Source organism: Stegodyphus dumicola, chromosome 6, assembly GCF_044657685.1.
Source record: "Stegodyphus dumicola isolate Sdum_Otavi_A_Nest chromosome 6, ASM4465768v1".
Classification (NCBI taxonomy): Eukaryota; Metazoa; Arthropoda; class Arachnida; order Araneae; family Eresidae; genus Stegodyphus; species Stegodyphus dumicola.
This window is the reverse complement of record NC_140773.1, coordinates 191,107,355-191,127,432: the sequence shown is the minus strand read 5'-3', so window position 1 is coordinate 191,127,432 and position 20,078 is coordinate 191,107,355. Positions and strand designations below refer to the sequence as shown.

General features: G+C 32.6%; 1 protein-coding gene across 1 annotated transcript in view; it reads left to right on the top strand.

Moving 5' to 3' along the window:
• The window catches only part of LOC118192971 (FH1/FH2 domain-containing protein 3-like), a 455,802-nt gene that overhangs the window by 61,737 nt on the left and 373,987 nt on the right, over window positions 1-20,078 (top strand). Inside the window, exons 3-5 of the mRNA XM_085819281.1 lie at window positions 10,040-10,547; window positions 12,327-12,616; window positions 17,570-18,985. Coding sequence (XP_085675407.1) covers window positions 10,040-10,547; window positions 12,327-12,616; window positions 17,570-18,985 — 2,214 coding nt within the window. The remainder of the gene's footprint in view (window positions 1-10,039; window positions 10,548-12,326; window positions 12,617-17,569; window positions 18,986-20,078) is intronic.

Sequence of the window (20,078 nt, the reverse complement as noted above, 5' to 3'; positions counted from 1 at the left end):
ACCCGTACGTAAAGAAGGAGAAGAATAACGCAACAACTGGCATTCACTCGCAAATCCCAACTTCTGACACCAGCTGTTATGTTATTTTTCTGCCTTTAGTACACTCGTTACGGGTTCGTGCAGATTTGGGGTGAATAATGACAACAGCACTTGATGAAATATCAAAACACACTTTATGGGCCAATATTATCCAAGAGAGCTCCAAAATCACGTTTTCAGTCATCGAAGAACTGCAATAAACACGTTGGAACCATCAGCGACACATCATTCGGGCTATCACGGTGAAGACAGCTTCACGGCAAAGCACCAGAGTACAGCTTCCGACTCTGCTCGGTTGTTTTCGGAACTCCACGTACTCTCGAGACTCTCCACACAACAACTCGCGTTGCACTCGGCGGTACACTAGAGTACAGCTCCTGACTCTTCGGTTCAGTCGTTCCCGGAGCTCAACACACTCTCTCGACAATTCACTAACCGCGATACACGAAGAGACTCTTTCGGTGCACTCGACGACCAACTTAGCACTCAATGACTGTCTGTCAACTCGATGGACTCTTACTAACTAACTGATTGACCGACTCTCTGCGTACCAGCAGAGTTTATATAGCTTTTGGCTTGTGTTCCAGAACATTCTCGGCTAAACCGATAAGAATTCGTTCCAGAAGTTTCTCTATTCGTCCATGGTATATCGCCAATTTTTGTCGCCAAATGTGGCAACTTTGCCTTCCCTTGCCATTTTATGGCAACCCTAAACATGCTTAGCGGGGAAGCTATCTTACCGCGCTTTTCGTAACAATATACATATGTTACGAAAATATTTGTAATTTGCAAAATATATATTTGCATTTAAAACTTTTTTTAAATGAGCTTTAAACAGCCGTCAATATTATATTTTAAAATTATTATTTAGAAATGTGTTTATTATTGCTTTTATATTTGCAAAAGATATTTATCCTTTCACTCAGGCTCACTATATTTGAGTCGATAAGATCAATGAATGGAATGATCAACTTGGCAATTCTTTAATAGCTTGAAACCCCGTGAATGGGCTGGCTTTGTAAGTGAGTTATGAAAATTTTAACAAACAACCTACTTATGAAACAATGTATCGGAGTCTAATTAAATGTTCCACTTCTTAGAAAAACGAAAATTGCAAATGAGTGTGAAGGAATAGGAAGCTATTTAAAAAAAAATAAAAAAAAAAAAAAAAAAAAATAATAATTTTAATTAAAAAAGATAAGTATTACAAAATATTGCAGAAATTACATGAAAAGTGGAATAAATTACTCGCTTTTAAATATATTACTTTTGCTTTTACATCAGTTGATCTTCTAGGAGGATCGTTTTTCACATGAGGTATAGAATGATGGTTTAGGATGAGAGAGTAACATGTGTTTTTCTTTGAATAAATATAATAGCGAACAAAAAGAGCTTGGAAATTAGAGCAAATTTAACAAAGGGACTGCACGACACCCCCTCTTAACAGCTTACAATTAAGCGTAAGCATTTTCATGGTCTTCTTTAAGTGCAATGTAAATATGAGCCTGTTTTCCCTAGAACATTCTCCACGAAAGCATAGCATTGTCAGCTAGTCCTCATATGCTTTATTATATTCAAATTATACAAACAGACAAACCCTCCTTATTCTTAACATGATAAAGTAAATACTAGAAAGCCCGGCGGTCATACGAAATGACCGCTATTCTAGACATTATAAATTGTAATTAAAATGATTTGTGCAAAGGTGTCTGCTAATTCAAACTTAATTACCCAGGGCAGGCGGCGAGGACGCCCCTTTGCTTACTGCCCCACGGGGTTCCCCCTTCTACTTGCTTAATTGCTTAAAGTAGAGTGCAATGAAGGAAACCACTGGCGGTACATTTCTTAAGAGCCACCGCTAGCTCAATAAATAAAGGTGATTTAAATAATAAAATGTTAATTCACATGTCAAAGATCTCTTTGGACACAACATTTCTTGTGTAGATCTTTCCATCATTTTTAAGCTCGCCTTGCAGAGGACCATCAATTATTTTTAATTTTCGTCCGTTTTTTCACGAACTCTTGAACAGGCAACATAAAGTTGACCGTGCCCAAATGCAGGCTCAGGTCTTTGGCCCTGAGACTTATTGATGGTCATAGCAAAGGCAAGTTTTACAGGATATTGTCTACGTCTAAATTGAAACGGCAAACCTGTGCCATGGCAACTTCACTCCATTGGCTAGTACAGTTACGCACGCAACCAATAAACTATTGGCGACAAACAGGCATTTAAGCCGCATATAATAAAGTTATTTATTTATTTCATTTTATTTGTTTTTTCATCGTTGGCGGTTGCATATTTCCGAATTTTATTATATATAGATGTTAAATTTATTTATTAAGTGTTAAATGTACATGCTCTTGTATTTTTAATTTTTCCGGCTTAGCTTTCTCATAATATTCGTCACGCGCTCCACTGCACGGGGAATAAAACAATTTACAGTTACGCAAGCAACCAATAAACTATCGGCGACAAACACTTAAGCCGCATATATATAAGAATTTCACAATAGATGCTACAAAGTCTTTTAAAAACTAAACAATTGCAATTTTCACTGTAATTGTTTAATTTCGCACTGATTAGCATTGTAATTGTTCATAAATAATTACACTGCTAATTAGTGCTGTTCAACCGGAATTGGATCGGATTATTTTTTATAGCACTATTTCCTAAACTTTTCATCCTCTTGACCGAAATGACCTTATATGTGAAATATATATCCCTCAGAGAGGAGGCGAGGAAATTCCTAGACGAAAATAACGTAATAATGAAATGTTAATAAACAAATAGATGTAATTAATAAAATCATCTAATAATTACAAATTAATTCACAGTTGTACTCGTAAGTATATATATGTGATTAATAATTCCCAAAAAAAGTGAATATTAATATTATTAAACCCTTTAATAATATATAAAATAAAAACATCACTTTAAAACTTTTCACATCCTATATCATTTGTTACCATTCTGGTACCATGTAATACATCCATGTGCACATTTTGGCAACTACTGAGTTATGATAAAAAGCAAATCAGAGCTCTCTTATTAATTCCATTCTAGTTTTTATTGAAAGTGCCTGTGGTGCTAAGCCCTCTGCGAAATTGAGAAGAAAAATATCAGACAGTTAACTTTTCATTTCTTTCCTGGTTTTCCTGATTTATATTAGTATTCAACGAGACTTAAAAACAACTTTCTTTTAAAACATATTTCTCCTTATGATCTCTAGCACACCCTTTACTTTCCCCTTTGTAAGTAACGTCATTTTCCGCTTCTTGAGGGGTGTTGGAAGTCAAAAATCTTCAAAAAATGGTGATTTGGGATTTTTTTCCATTATTAAATTCTCTACACGTTTAGCTTTCTAAAAATATCTTACTTTAGTCTCTATGAAAATTAGAACTGTAAGAAATCTAGTTTTAATTTATCATCGAATGCTTTGATAAATGAGGATATTTACATAAAAACGCGTTTTTCTCCAAGCGTGATTTTTTTATACTCGATGTACCTTTTCTCAGAAACTAAGGCTCACAGGAATGTAAAATTTTTATGGCTTACTTATTACGTTTCCTAATATTTACTGAAATGAGCTTTTTGTGATAAACTAAGAAAAAAAAATTCACAAATTTTTTTGTGAGAGAAAAGTGCTAAATTTTACTTTACCTAATAAAATATTTTAGAAATTATTGTAAAATTCAAAATATCTCAAAAGCTCATTTTAGCATAATCAAATAGATGTACTTTAATTACCCAAAAAATTTCAACCTTGTACCTACAGCAGAGTTTGAGAAAAGGTACATTGAAAATGGCCAATTTAACATTGTTGGTATAGGGGGTTCCGACTCCCCTTGACCTTATCTGAGACGACACCGGATATTCAGCTGTTGACCTCTTGATCACCAAACAGCTCCTTTAAAATTTCATTGACCCTTAGAAGGTCCATACCAGCCCCACTGGGAACACCATGGGGAATCCTTGCTTTAAAACATAATCTCTAAAGATATGTCGAAATTAAAAGACTTTTCGGACTCATCAGGGATGAAGCTGAAGTAATTTTTTTGTGAGATATACTTTTCAGAATAACAGAAGTTAGTAAGATTGTCGATATGATGTGGAAAAGTTGATGAGTCGATAAATTAAATGATATAAAATAATTTCTAAAATTATTAAGGATGTAAATGACATAAAACTGTTGAGCTAGTAATTAAGTATTAAATGCTAACGTAAGTTATAATCTTTCGACCTGTCAGTCGTTCATAATTTAAAGACCCATTTTTGTAATTGGTTTCTTTTTTTAAGTATAAAAATAGCTTTAAGCATCGTTAGCAGCGAAAAGGAAAAGAGACCTTCAGAACAACGTAACCGCTGCATGGAAAGACGCCAATTTGACGTTTATTTTCAACATAAACAGGAAACAAATATCAAGTTTTTACTCGCAATTTAACCTAGCAACCTGAAAGAACCATTGACCACGTAGCCAACGATGCAATCCCAAGAATATACACGTATATTTTCCAAGCAATTTCGAAGATTCTTAATGAAGGCTACAAATCACTTCTTCTATTGCGAGTGATTTAGAACTGAGTAAATGTTCTTTTGATGCTCAGGGAAGTAAAAAACTGAATCTGTAGGGTCATAGTTTAAGATGCGGTGAAAAGGCTATATTTAGAAACGAACCCTGTCTCGTCCATCAGCTGCTTCAAACGGATGATTTCCTTTGCCGAAGTCAGTGGGTAAATGGTCTTGAAAACAGCTCGTCCTTGAAGGTTAACGTAAGCACCCACCATTTCGCTCTACATTATGCCACGAACTCGTAAACACGGATTTTGAATGTTTTCTGAAGTGTCAAGAAGTACTCCAAAGATTCACACCTTCAGAAGTTACTTTGAAAAGTTATGAGGTTTGGTTATAAGCGTATAAAAACGAGTTACTTTGAAATTTTTGAGCTTCAGTTTAATGGTACAAGTTATTCTTACCAAATCTTAAACGTTTTCAAAATAGAATAAACTTTAATGGCTACTGAAGGAAACGGTTTTCCTTTAACATCCATTGCAGTTTTCTGAGCGAATGTTTCAGCGGTTATGTGCTTCGAATTATATTTCTTGGAATCGGTAAAAAAAGTGTGCTTTTATAGCTTCATTGATCTCACGACGGCAACGTAAATTTTGCTTTAGATTAAAAAATAGCTCAAAATCACGCATAGCAAGATCAGGAAAAAAGGTCTATCATTTTGATGCGTTTTTGTTGAAAAATTTCGACTGTTATTCTTGCTAAATGAGAAAATGTACTACCTAATACTATTTACTTCTTGAAGAGTTTTTGAAAGATACTTACTTATCTTATCTCCAGTTAGCCACAACTGTCCTTCTGTCTCGCTAACTTTACAGCTTTGAACACTCCTGTACTTCTGAAGAAAACCGGATACATTATTTTTTCATTTCTTCTTATTCTTTTTACCATTGTTGATTGGGGGTCATCTTCAAAGACCCATTTTTTACTGTCTTGATGTGTTGGAGCGTCGAGAAGCAATATGTACTTTTCAGCGCGAGATGTGATTTTAGAGATAATTCGGTGTTCACCAGTATTAAGTATTCTGACAGGCTTCAGTTTATTGATGCTCTGTTAATTTATTGGGGAATCTAACGACATACTCATTTTTTCATATGCAGTTCTCTATGAATAATTTTACGTATAGTTAGTTGCTGATCCAAAATTAAGGTCCTTCGGTATCATTTGAAGGTACGGTGATTATCACTGTAAAATGGCCGATATATTTTCTGGCCAAACTCAAGAATTTAAAGCGAGCAGTGGCAACATTGTACGGAATGAAGCATTTTTATCTCCAAACTGTAGTATATTGGAAATTCTAAATATACGCTATTTTGAAATATTTTATGATTTTTTCCATTAAATTTCTGACAAAGAAGTTCCTACATGTTCTTCATCTAGGAAAGAATTTGAACATCAGCGAGATGGAGATACATTTTCATGTGCTAATTATAGACGCTGAAATAATTCTTGATTTATCCTCTTATTAAAATCACAGATAAATCATAGTCTGATAATGCTCTCGCGTCAGCTCCATTTTCCTTTCTTTAAAAATTTATTCTACGATAGATCAATTGCCACAAACTGTCATCTCTGGACAAGAGTTCAAATTTATATATCTAACAAATAATATTGTTTTAGAGCATATTTTTTGTCCCTGTATCAAAATTACAGAGTTACCCAGGTACATTGTCTTCAAGCTGTTCTAAATGCCATTATTGACCCTTCAGTTTTCGCCTAATGTGATTTCTACTAACTGAAAATGTAGAAACTCTAATAGAGGGTAAATATAATAATAACGGGTTAAACAAAGATAACGATGCAAAATACTATGGCAACAGTATCCAGTCACATGATATTCGGATCAGTTAGTCAAGCTCTAATTACGGAAGTTTTATTGTTAAATGCAGATTATTCGCAGTTGGTAACTGAAAACGCCCTTGAGTACTGGAAATCTGCCAGGCTGCGCAGATGATAAATTAGAAGTCTCATACCGTGGAGAACGTAGACAGGCGGAGTGGATGATAAATGCTTCGGTTATGTAACATAATGTAATGCGTTATGAAAAATAGAAAGACTACTGTATGTTTCTGTACCCGAGCCTAGGACTAAATTTAATTCAATTCAATACGTTTAAATCAAATGCAGGAAAAATGCTGTACAAGGAAGTCATGTGGTATATACATCAGATTTGTTTTTAAATTTATTTATATTTACGCAATAAATGACAATTTTGTTTATTAATTTAATATTTCTTAATGGACAACTCGAATGGCTTTTTTATATTTTAGGTATGACTATTTCAACAATAAAATATTAGTTGTTTTGGAATTACTATAATGGCGATGTGGCTAGATAATCTCTGAGAAACGAAGATTTCAAAATGCTCTATTAATTGAGAGAGATGATGTAAATAATAAATTAATTAGTATCAAATAATGTGCCTTTTTGTTATTAAGAAGCTAATTCTCGTCAGCAATAATTTCACTCTTCTTTCTGATTCAGTGCTTTTGATAGCGAGACATTATCTAACATATACTGAAAAACAGGTGATTGTTGAACAAACTAATAAAATTATTAAATGATTCCTTTCAATAACTATTTTAATAGCATAGATAAGAATGTAATTTTTTAATGTATATACTCTGTCTCTCTCTCTCTCTATATATATATATTAAAAATACTGCATGTATATGTAAGATACAACAAAATATGATAGCTGCTTTAAACATAATTGGTGATCTCAAAATTAACATTCTAGATTTGGTTATCTCCCTCTAAATTCATCTGTTCTCCCAAATTTGAGATCCTTCTATATTATGTAACTCTACTAGTGAAGGGCAACTAAAACTAATATTAACCAATCATAGCTTGTTTCTAGAACTGCACTTACTTTGAAATAAATGCCTCTGACGAGCTAATTACCTCATTATTCTGCTAGCTTCTACATTGCTAATATCTCCTGGCTTCGCTTCTTTAAAAAATGTCTGCGTCATTTCCAATGTACGTAGAAATTTATCATATTTCATTATGATTGAATCATAGAAATATATCGAATTTCATTACGAATGGATAAATATCTGCTGAAATAGTTTTATGTGCGTGGAAATAAAGACTGGAAATTCTTCAAGTTCATGTTTTGTTATCCTCATCTGTAAGCTTTCAGCATAAGCCACAACAACAGCAAGCTGATTCCTCTTCTGTGCTTCAAAAATATTACATATATCTATAGAGAGAGAAAATAAATTTAAATAAATTAAAAATACGTTTAAAATCCATCATGTATTCAATGCGTATTCAAACCACATACAAAGAAACAAAAAGCAAGCACAATGACAAACTGCATGATAGGCGGGGGAAAAAATGTAAAAACAAAAATTAAAATTAAAACCGAAATTTACAGCTCTAGATCATTTTTCCCCTTTTAATTTAAATATCAATAAAAAGGGGGAAATGTATCGTTTCCATTTTTTAATTAAAGGAATACACAATAGAAATTTGCATGATAAAGTTTTCATTTTTTACAGTAAAGCTGCATTATCAATGTCTGCTATTTTATATTAGAGATAGTCATATCGATTACTGCTATGTATCTTCTCAGGATTCTAAAGTATAGTATAATGCACATGTATATATGTATGTTTAACTTTAAAGCAATAGTAAGTATATGTATGTTTTACTTCAAAGTAAAAGTAATGGTATGTATATGTATGTTTAACTTAAAAGTAATACATTCATATAAATATATATATATGTAAATAAAAAATATGTAAGTCAAAATTATAAATTAGAAATAGTCCTTAATTCCTCCTCTCTATTCTAAAGTCGAAAAACCATTATAACCTTTAAGCACTGCGTCATTTCTAGACCAATCCATCTTGCATGACTTGCGTAACGCTGATGACTGGCTAATTCGGAATCTGAACTCAAAATTTCGAGAACTGAAACCTTTCTAACCTAAGCCAAAACTTTCACTTGCTGAGCCTTCATACTGGCTAATTGCACCCTTTTGCTTCAGTTCTCTTTGCAGTCAAGATAATACTTCGCTCCCTTTGATTTATCGTGCTGCTAACTACGCCGGTATCTAAAATTTAGTACTCTGTATAAAACTGTGGAGTGCGTGTTGCGCCCGTGATCATGTGTGACGCAAAACCTTGTCCACAACAGTTCTTACTTAGCCTTTCTTTTCGAAACCATTGCTCCTACAGATGTACTTCCAGTAATAAAAGTGTTAAAATATGGCAGGTATTCGTATTTTGTCATTTCTAAATTTAAAAAAGAAAACGTGTATGTTGCAAAAATTACTAAATCTAAATTTTTATACTTTATTTATTCCGATCCTTATATTAAGGAAAATTTTATACTGATTATAAAAAGCCCAATATAAAATGGGGGACTTACATACACAAAAACTGACCGAGCTATTCAGTTTCTAAGTTGGAAATCAAATTCAGGGACCGCACACAAATTGAATAGCGAAAAGTTTTCATTTGTAGTTAACTCAGTATCAGCTTAGAAAAAGATTTCTGATGTTAACACATTAAGGGATGGGCATTTTCGTGTTAATAAGCATGAGAAGTAGTGATAAATATACATATATTTCTTGGTAAGCAAGAAATACTATTCTCGAAGTCCCGCAAAATCCTTATTCTAGGAAACACTAGCAGACTTAACAGTATTTTTATATTGCCTACTGTTAATCTTATTTGCATAAGTTAAAAATTTTTTAAAAATTTAGTTTAATGTCTTTTTGTACGACTTTTAGATTTTGTTTCTAAAGTAATAAAACTACATTAGAATATTAATAATGTATTTCTAACGTTTCAAAACTTATGAATTATTATGTGAAATTTTTTTCGACATAACCAATTCGAACAAAATTCTGAATTTAATATTGTTATACATTAGTAAATCACAAAAGAATATTACCGAAGTCGCTAAAGGGCAAAAGAAAAAACTAAAATTATTATAATTTATTTATCAACCGACCCCTTCAAACAAGTAAAAATGAGTTAAAAAATCTACAATTTTGAAATTAAATATCTCATGCGAACAGGAGTCAAACATTTTGTGTTTTAACCTTTTCCTAAATATAAGCATAAGGACCGGAAGAACGCATTAGAATGTTAAATTTAGTAATTTTTACAAATTCAATTTTTTAAATCTAGAAATGCCCAAATTACTAATTTTTTAATTTCTAAATATTTAATTTTTACTGATTTTTAAAATCCTTTACTAATTTTTCAATCTAGAAAGGACAAAACGTGAATATTTGCACCATTTGAAAGATTTTTGTGAATTGAATTGTATGCCTACGACCAACGTTTGCGGAATCAAAGGCGCGGTAAAGACGTTTATGGACGCAGTGTACATGATAGCAGGTTTTTTTTTTTTTTTTTAGAAAATTTTGTATTATTCGTAACTTTTAATAATTTCATTGTCTTCTTTTCACAGCTTCCGAACAGAAGTTATGGCGATCGTTCACCTGGAAGGACGTCCAAGACTTCTAGCCAGTATTTGTCTCCTTATTCTGCTCCTTGGGAACAAAATAATTTACCACCGACTAAATATTCCGCACTTTACGATCGGCAAGAAAAATATAAAAGAGATCATTCCTCGGAAAGGTCATCCAGATTTTCTAATTACAAATTAGAATATGAAGCAAGTAATCGTCCACACTCCTCTCTTGGATGGCAACATCAAGATATTCAAAGATCCCACAGTCCAAGCTATGGCTTCTCGGATTTGGGCCATTCACACGAAAGGGCAAGGAGTCCTGGTTACAGGTCTACAATGGATTATATTCCCAAAAGTAAACAAAAGTTACACAGTCCCGACTACAGACTGAAGTATGTGACATCTAGAAACACAGTCTGGACTGATCTGTCCATGAGGTATCCAAAGACTTCCAGGTACAGCGGGAATATTCAACGTGATTACAATGCAGGACTTTACTCTTCGAGTAAGTTTTCTCAAGTTTCGTAATAATAAGTGTTTATTCAGATGCAGTATATAGCCATTTATTGTAAAACTGATTGCTGATACTTATTGAGAAGTTTCTAGTGAAACAATGATTCCCTTTACGCATTTTAAGGTTGGTTCTGCATCATTCAGGTGCTGACAGTTGCGTCTTAAAGCATGTCCGCTGGTCACTACCTCAAGGGGGCCCACGAGTATAGGGGTGCAACGGATTTCTTCTTTATAAAATTTGTATTTACTCGTAGAATCGGTGCTTTGAAATTATAGCTCAACTCGAAATCCTCAACATTGAAACTCCTTACAAACAGATGTTTCTTCTGTCGGGCTAAATAACAAGGAGACTTCCACCGGCCATTGTGTAATACCATTCAGGGATAATTCAATGTTTAACCAAACCAGAAAAATGCTTTCAGAAGGTCACCTGTCAATCTAATAATCTAGCTTTGCGACCCAAAAAGATAATACATTTGCTCAAAATTCTTGATCTCAAGCTTTTAATTGCCAACAGTAAAACTTTTACTTTTCTATGAACTCTAACAGGTTGTTAACCTTCAGAAGATTAAAAATTTAATTGAATAATAATAATAAATAATAATAATATTGTCATCAACGGGATGGTGGTTAGGGACACTGACTGTCTCGAATCCTGGAGATGACATGGATGTTTGTAAATTATGTAAATTATGGATGTACATTTTTCCGGTACGAAGGTACCCCAAATATATGGCGAGCTGAAAGTCCTCTCTTGTGGCTTGGTGATAGTAGAGAGGAACAGGACGACCTTTTGGGGTGCCCTTCTTCAAAATTGGGTTGACAGTAGAAGTCCAACCTCTTTGAGGCTTTGGCAATCATTCTTCCATGAAATATGGTCGACAACAAACAAACAATAAAAATAAGCAAAGGCCGTAATAAATAGCATACATTTTAATATGACTGTAAGCTCCTTTTTTAACTCCATTAATTTCTTTAACCTTTCCTTTCCAATTTTTCATAGCTGTGGGTTCCAAACACCAGATCTACCTTTCGTTTTTTCATTTCTTTGTATTCGAGGTTGCAGTTTGGCTTCTTCTCCCACCTCAAAGCTATCTGTAGTACTCCTTATATGTGATTATTTTAGAAGAGGCACTTTAGGATTATTTTCCCACAACCAATTTATTTCGTCACCATGGTAACAACAGCCGAGGCAGATAGTCGAGTTCCTTAATGTTTTGCCCTATTTGACATATTTCACTTGGTTAAAAGCGCGAGAATGAAGGGTGACGTGACTCAAGTTTCGATCGCAGATAGAGAGTATAAAGGCTTTGAAATCTCGATTTTAAAGTAACAGATTATAAAACAGCATTTCGATATCCTGAGCTTCCGAGTTACCAGAAAGGATTATGATTCAGTACAATTTCATTTAGAATGCCTCTTAGGAGTGTATATATATATGTGTGTTTTGTTCTGAAGTTCTTTTGGGATGCCTTTATTCATTTACCTTAAAAGGTTTCATTTATGAACCCTACAAAGTAAAAATAAAATTTCTCCATATTTTCATGAAAAGAAATTACAGAAAGAAGCAGTAGATATGTTTAAGTAGATCTAGAAATTGGCAACAAACTCCAGCGACACTGAAGACAAAGATAGTTCAGAGGAGACAAAATCTTTTTGTTTAGTTTGTATAAAGTTAGGAATGTAAAACTTGGAGACATAAAACGTATTTATTAGTTTTAGTTTTAAGTATTTATGCTAAATAATTTCTAAAACATTCTTTTGATTACAGATGATTACACTTCTGTTCCGGACAAGAGCGGATGGCGAGCAAAGCTTGCCCAACAAGGTTACGTTGCCAGCACAACAAAGAAAAACCGTACATCTATACCAGAAAGGAAGTGGCATTACCTCGATGATAGTGAAAATGAAGACGAAAACACAGAAGAGTTCGTTTACCGCACGAGCCAAGGAACTTGCGCTGAAGATGACGAAGAAATAAACAGCGTTATATCACGAACACGAAGAATGAAATTACAGATGCAGTCGGGAGAGATAGCCACTCAGGAGTTTTCTGTTCAGGTTAGTAATTCTAAAAATTAATATAACTCTTCTGAAATAACGAGTGTAAATGTTTACTCCTTTTCTTCATGCACTAACTTGGAAAACAAAGTATGTTTTTATTCATTGACTTTATTTCGAAACTTTTTACAATGTAACAAAAAGAGCATGTCGAAGAATAAAATATTGTTGCATTCTACGCTTTCGCGGATTTGGAGTGATTGATGACAAGCCTTGATGAAGAATCAAATCACAATTTATTCCTTAGTATTACACATGGCAGTTCCAAAGATGCGTTACAGTCGACGAAAATCTGCTACAAACACGCTGAAGCAATCAGCAATACAGCCCTCAAGTTATCAGGCTATAATGGTGAAGACAGCTTCCCGCAAAACACTTAAATACAGCTCTCGACTCGGTGCTCTCGAGATAATCTCTGAACTCAAAACATTACTACTGAACTCAACACACTCAAGCTACTCTTCACGATAAACTGCTATTCCGCGTACGCGCAGGGCTTATATAGCTTTTGGCGTACCTTTAAGAACATTTTGGGGAAAATCGGCAAGAATTCGTTCTAGAAGGTTCATGCTCCGTTTATTGCATATCGCCAATTTCGTCGCCAAATATCGCCAAATGAGAGATTTAGCGCCAATTCTGGCAACTCTGTCTTTCCTTGCCATACTCTAGCAACTGCAAACCGACTTTGAGGGGAAGCTATCTTACTGCAGCTTTTCGCAACAATATTAAATTGACAAATAATAAGCAACAGTAATTCGCAAAATCTGAACAAATTTATATAGTTTCAAAGGTTAAATAGAAGAGTGGTCTCAAATTGGCTGCCCGCAAATGCGTTTCAGTTATGTATTTATTGAAAACTCAGTGTTGCATAGATTTCAAGATTTTAACTGTTTGAAGTCTGAATTTACATTATTTTTATTACTATTAAGAACGAACATGAATAACGCACCAGAAAATTTATAAATGGAGCTAATTAATTTACAATGGGATATAAATCTTATTAAAAGTTTTGAAGATACAGATTTCATTAGTTTATTATTTGCGCTTGTCAAAAAATAAATAAACTCATTTACGAATTTTTGCGCTAAGAATAATCGTTTTGCTTGGGAATACATTTATATGTGAACAGCTGTTTTTCGCAGTAGAAAATTAATAAGAAATGACCGGAACTGATGAGCATGCACAATCCGTAGCAAAAAATGTTTTAGTAATTTTTCCTGAGTGCATGGGTATTAAGAAAATAAACTTTGTATATACATCCAAAATTTATTATTCTTCACACCCAAACATACGCATTTTAATTTATGTGTCGAAGAAAAGTTTAATAACTAAGAAAAATATGCTAAGTTTCGCCCTACTTGCAAAGCTTTCTCAGAAAACTCAGAAACTTTTCATAATTTGATTATTTTTTGGGTAATTTAAAGTAAGCTATTTAGTGATTAATTAAATATATTAGCATTATTTGAAATAAAAACCACTCTGAAGTATTAATATTTAGCTCTCTATATGTTTGAACTATAAAGCCAAAAATGTCGAGGTATGCCAAAAAATATCTTGCAGATACCAAACTTTAGATTTTAACTAGAAAAAAAAAAAAAGATTTTTTTCCTTTGTATTATTACTGTTATTATTGTTGTTGTTTATGCATGTTTTAATAGGTATTTAGTAAGTAGAATTTAAAATTTAGTTGAAATAATTTTTATTTCTTTGATAAAAAATTTCATTTCGTTAAAAAAGTTAAGCCCGTCAGCTGTTTTTAAATCGTGCATTCGGACAGCGAGCAGTTTGAACTTGAGGACCCTGAAATAGAACTTTCTTCTTTCTCTCTAAGAGTGAAAATGGCGAGAAAGAGATATCTGACTAGCTTAGAAACGAAAATGTTCGAGAATGTTCTAGCTAATTGGTTGGATGCAAATTGGATACAAACTGCTGACGCCATCTACAGAGAATGAATACGAAGCAACTAAGGATAATTTTTTGAAAAACTGATGTAAAAAGGAATTAGAACCATTACTGAAAAATTCTTCTGGATGTAAAGCCTCCAACTAATCTAATTCGCCAGTGGAGCAAACAAACGGAGCATATGATTTTTCGATTTTGTTTTTAATTGCTTTTCATGAAGCTTTTCGGGCAATAGATAGCATGAGTGGTTTCATTCTTTTATAGTTTGGCTAGAACATTCTCGAATTTCTCTTTGTTGTTTGTTCTCCATAGACCCATGTATGTGTTTTCCATCATTTTCATTCTTGCAGTTGAGTAAGAAAGTTCTATTTAATTTCCAAAATTATAGTGCTGAAAATTTGCACATAGTCATTGGAAAATTTATACCAATTCTTATTGTATATTATTTGCTACTTTAACGGCTCCGATAATGAGCAATGGTAAAATCTATTCTGGGTTGCTTTTAAAATGAGTAATTATAATATTTTTACTGTCTGCAGAGATATAAGAAATGCTTTAAAATTATTTTTACTTGTTGAGAAATATTGTGTTAGATAATTTAATCCTTGTTTAAAAGTGCTTAAAACCACTCAATAAATCCTAACACCTATTTATAAGAGTTCTGAATTTAAAATTTTAATATTTTGGAAAAAATAGTATGTACGCATTGCCAAAAAAAAGGGGGGGGATAGTTCTATATCTTTCATTCTACTGGGCCGATTGACAAAATTTAACTTTAGTTATTCCTGCTTTGGAAGCCACTTAGGATATGTATTAGATTTATATGTAGCATTGTGTATATATATATTGAATTTAGAAAATATTCTCTATTCGTATAAAGCTAATATAAATTTAAAATTTAATTAAGAAATTTTAATTGCAAAAATAAAAGATTGATTATTGGTGTGAACTAGTTTACAATATCATTTAAATTCTAAGAGCATATGTAAATTAAGTGCACGTATCTAAAACCATGAAAAAATATATAATATTACAAACAATTAATCTCAGAAAAATTTTTAAGACCAAATTAATTTGCATAAGACTTATCAAGGAGAAGTTGCCTTCAAACCTAACTCTTCAATTACTCAATTCGTGTTTTGTCATCCATATAGGCAAGGGTATAGTAAAATTCAAAACCAAAAGTAAAAACAAATGTTGTGAATTACTAAAAAAGAAATTTAAACTAGTAGGAATTTTGAGAAATTTAGCAAGTAAAATGACTAGGAATTAAAATATTAATTAAATGTCAATATAATTAAGAGTAGAAAACCAAAGTAATTTAGAAACTCTTGCCTATTGAAAACTTCCCCTACACGAATTATGCTTTTAAACCTAAAATAAACTATATACAAACAATCAAAATATAAAAATAATACTAAAAAGGCTAGTAAATAGCAAGTTTTAATTTAACTTACCTAGAACTACACATTTGAATTCCTGAGAGTGGATTAGCATTTGTTAAACTAAGTAAGACTGAGTAGTTTGTTACTGCTAACTGTATAAATAGAGGGCGCTAATACAATGTAAAGTTGAGTGTTAAGCTGCTACTTGTGAGAGCTATTGTAAAAACCTATGCTGTAAACTTATAAATACCTATACTGTAAACCTATGCTGTAAAGTAGTGTAAAATGTAAAATGCTTGTTTTGTGTGCAAATATGTTGCTAACTTTGAGGCACTGTAAAAATGAGTAAAAAATTGTAAAAACATTGTAAAAATTGTTAACTGCTACTGTTTGTAAAAATAGATGCTGCAAACTGCTAAGGATGTAAAAATTCGAAAAAATGTTTTTGAAAAAAAAAAAAAAAAAAATTGAAGTGAAATTAAAAGTTTGAATAAACATTTTAATTGAATTAATTTAGTTTAATTTTAAGTTGAAAATTATTTCACAAATTGAAATAATAGATAATTATTGTAAGAAATTCTTTTGTACTGGACTTGCATTATTTAAAACTGAAAGTTTACAAGTTTAATTAAAACTTTAACTAAATACTGGCCAAAGGTAAGGAAAATTAGAAAAAATAGATAAAAATCTTCACGCACTTCGGAATATAATTGAGGCTTTTGAAAAGAGTTGGCCCTTCATTAGTAAACGGAAAGAATAAAGTATTGATTAAATATACATTTTTACAAATAATTAATCAATAATGAAAATAATAAATAAATAAATAATAATTAATTATTTAAAAGTACAATCCCTTAACTCTTCCAAATCCTCCATTGCCCTCCTGTTAAGGTTTAAGGTAATATTATCATACCATAAAGAGTTAAAAAATTTAAAAGAAAAGTTAATGTCTGCCTTTTTAATACAGAAATTAATAAATTGTGTTGGGACCTGGTTATTAACTTGAACATTAATTGGTTTTATTATTTCTTCCTTTCAATATTTATATATATAAGTCGCGCTTTCGAGACATGAAAAACGCAAGTTAAATTTGTTAGTCGAGCCAGTAGAATAGAACTGTCCTTTTTATTTATTTATTTTTTTTTTCATGCAGAGTGTACAGGATTAATGTTAATTTGGGAAGGTGAGAGTTTATTTTTCTGCAAGACATTAAAATCATTGCTAAAATGTTTTGACAGATCTTGTCTCTATACAAATGTTCTGGGAAGCCGAAAGAATATTTATGTAGGATAGCAGCCAACGTACACATGTCATAGATAAAATGCACGAACTTTATTTAGGGATGGGCATAATGCTTTTAAACTGCATTCATTTTTTAGTTATAAAGCGAACAGAAAAAAAAACATTGCTTTCATGTGTACTCCTAATCATTTCTTTATAAGAAATTTATGTTATATCTTTAGATAATGTAATTACATCTCGGAAAAGATACAAATTCGTATAATCACTACAAACATTTAACATATAAAGTTGTTAAAAACACAACAGTATTTTGTTAGAAATTATTAGAAAAAGTTTTGTTTCGAATAAAATTAGTTTTGTCTAGCTAAAACTATTTTGACATCAAAATATTCATTCTATAATAATATCAGTTTGTTTTTCTCAGGTTGACACTGAAGAATTAGAAAAATATAAAGAACAGGAAGAACGAAGGCTCAAAAGAAGTTTCATTTCCTCAAGATATAATTCATGGTATGACAGCGGTGCGATGTCTTACAACAGGTACCTCTCTCCAGTGCCTTGGAGAAGCAGTGGGAGTTACTACAACAAATGGTCTAACAAGAGTCTTTCAAGCCCTACCACAGAGTCTAAAGAACTGGCATCTACACCAGAACTGAGTGAGACTGAAGCCAGCAATAAAGATTTTCGTAAATCAGTGCTAAACGTGGACTTACCTGAAAGTGAGGCTCAGATTTTTGCTAAAAGACAAGCCGAAACGAGGTGGCGGAAGGCTGTTGAAGATGTTTGTTATACATCAGAAGATGGTTCTCCTAGTGAAACTGGTTATGAAAGTCATTCTTCTTGTACAGATGCAGATAGGTCCAGTGGTGAAACAGAAAGCTTATTCACGGATTCATTGGATAGGTCATATGCCTATGGTGAAGAATTCCGTGGTTCGTCTTATAGAGATTCTAGTCGTAGTACTCCTTTCGGAGACACCCCTCTGGGGGAATATACCAGTTATGCAACAGAAATCGTAGATGGTGAAACAAATGCAAAATCGCCAGTAAATAATTTGATGAATTCAGAGCTATCGTGTTATGGATCATCAACTCAAGAATATCGTCCTCAAGACAATCAAGAAAATATTGATTGCAATATCCACGAGGAAAAAACATATCAAGCAGATGAAAAAAATTTAAGTGATTTATGTTTCCGATTTAGACCTCTGAGCCAAGAAGCATCACAGAGGGATTCTGGATTTTCTGAGCTGTGTAATCAAGCTGAATCGCCTTACGAGAACATTGCTCAACAACAGAGCCCTCTGTTGGATAACGAATGGATTAATAAAGAAACTGCCAACCTTTCAGAGGACATTCATGCTCCCAAATTAGTATGTGAATTCAACGACATCGATATGCTGCTTTTGGACGAAAATTTCAATCCGACAGTCTTTCAGACTTTTGAGGATTTTGATCGAATTATCGAACGTGAGAAAACGAACATCAGAACGAAAATGATAAGCAATGATGTGCCAAAGTGGGGCAAACCAGCGAAAACAGGGCTTCGTTTAGATTTAGATGCGTGCAATAAATTCATTGGTGCATGTCACGATATTGATGAAATGCTTGGGCAGCCAATACCAATGAGTCCTGATTCAGAAAGTACCACAGTTGAGGGGCTGGAAGACATTATTCCCACAGAAGACGAAGCAGATTGCATCAGCACCGCAGCTACAAGTATAATTAGTGGTACAGATATAGCGAATCTAAGCTGGGTGGCAGATTCCGACCAATTCTTGCATCGGAATGGACTGAAGAATTTGAATGAACTGTATCAAGGATTCAATCATTCGAAAAAGGTAAGGAATAATTTATAAATATTGGTCAAAATATAATAAAATTTTACTAAGCATTAAAGGAATGACTAAAATTATTGCAAATAATGCAGACATAAATCATATAGGAAAAATAATTTTATGTCCAAACTGTCTTAGCCAATAGCCTTTGTTGAACTAATTTCAGGCGTGAAAATGTTAATTCAGAATAGTGCCATGTCAGTAGTTTTACAAGAAATGAGGGAAGTTATAAGTATGCGTATCAAGTGGGAAAATTATGACAATTTGAACGAATTATTTAGGAGTTCCATTTAGGTTGTAGCTTTAAATTATGTAATTTGAACATTTCATGAGAGATTTAAAAATATGTCAAAATTTATATGCTAAAAAATCAACGTTTTGGGAGTATTTACGTCACATACAATATGCTCACATTTAAGGAAGTTTATACTTCTTTGTTTAAAAGTTATAATAAAGTAACTGAAAAATTATAATTAAATAGATCTGTTGGATCTTCAAGAACGCAATAGATCTAAGCGTCTAAAGATTTTAGCTGCTTTTGCATTAAAGATTAAATTTATGTAGATTTAGAAATAGCAAAAATTCTGTACCAAAAAATAGCTTAAAATAATATTTCTTCCCGTAAAAGTGTGGACAAGGCACTTAATTTATTTGAAAATAGTCTCTGACATTGAAATTATTTTGCTTTTTCTTTTCACAGTAGCGTTTTGCTTATTTTTTGCGCAACTTATTTGCTGCGACTCACTCACCTGTAGCTGAATCGTAATTCCAATTTCCAAACTTTTTTCCAGAATTCCAAAATCACCATGAAGAAATATAAGTTTACGTTAAAATTTTAAGAAACGTTTAACTACTTAACTAAGTGATAAAAGTAATTATTAATTGCGATAAACTGCTTAAATATGTATTTCAATTCAAATTTTAAAAAAATTGTTCGCAGAACAAAAAATATTTTAGGAACCGGTTCTGATGAACCAGTGCAAACCGAGTGAATATCCCCCAATGAACCCGAGCCTCTCTGCTAATATTCAGCTCTAGTGCTAATTAGTGAATATTTAGAAATTTAAGCATCTGTTTAAGGACAAGGAAGAAACAA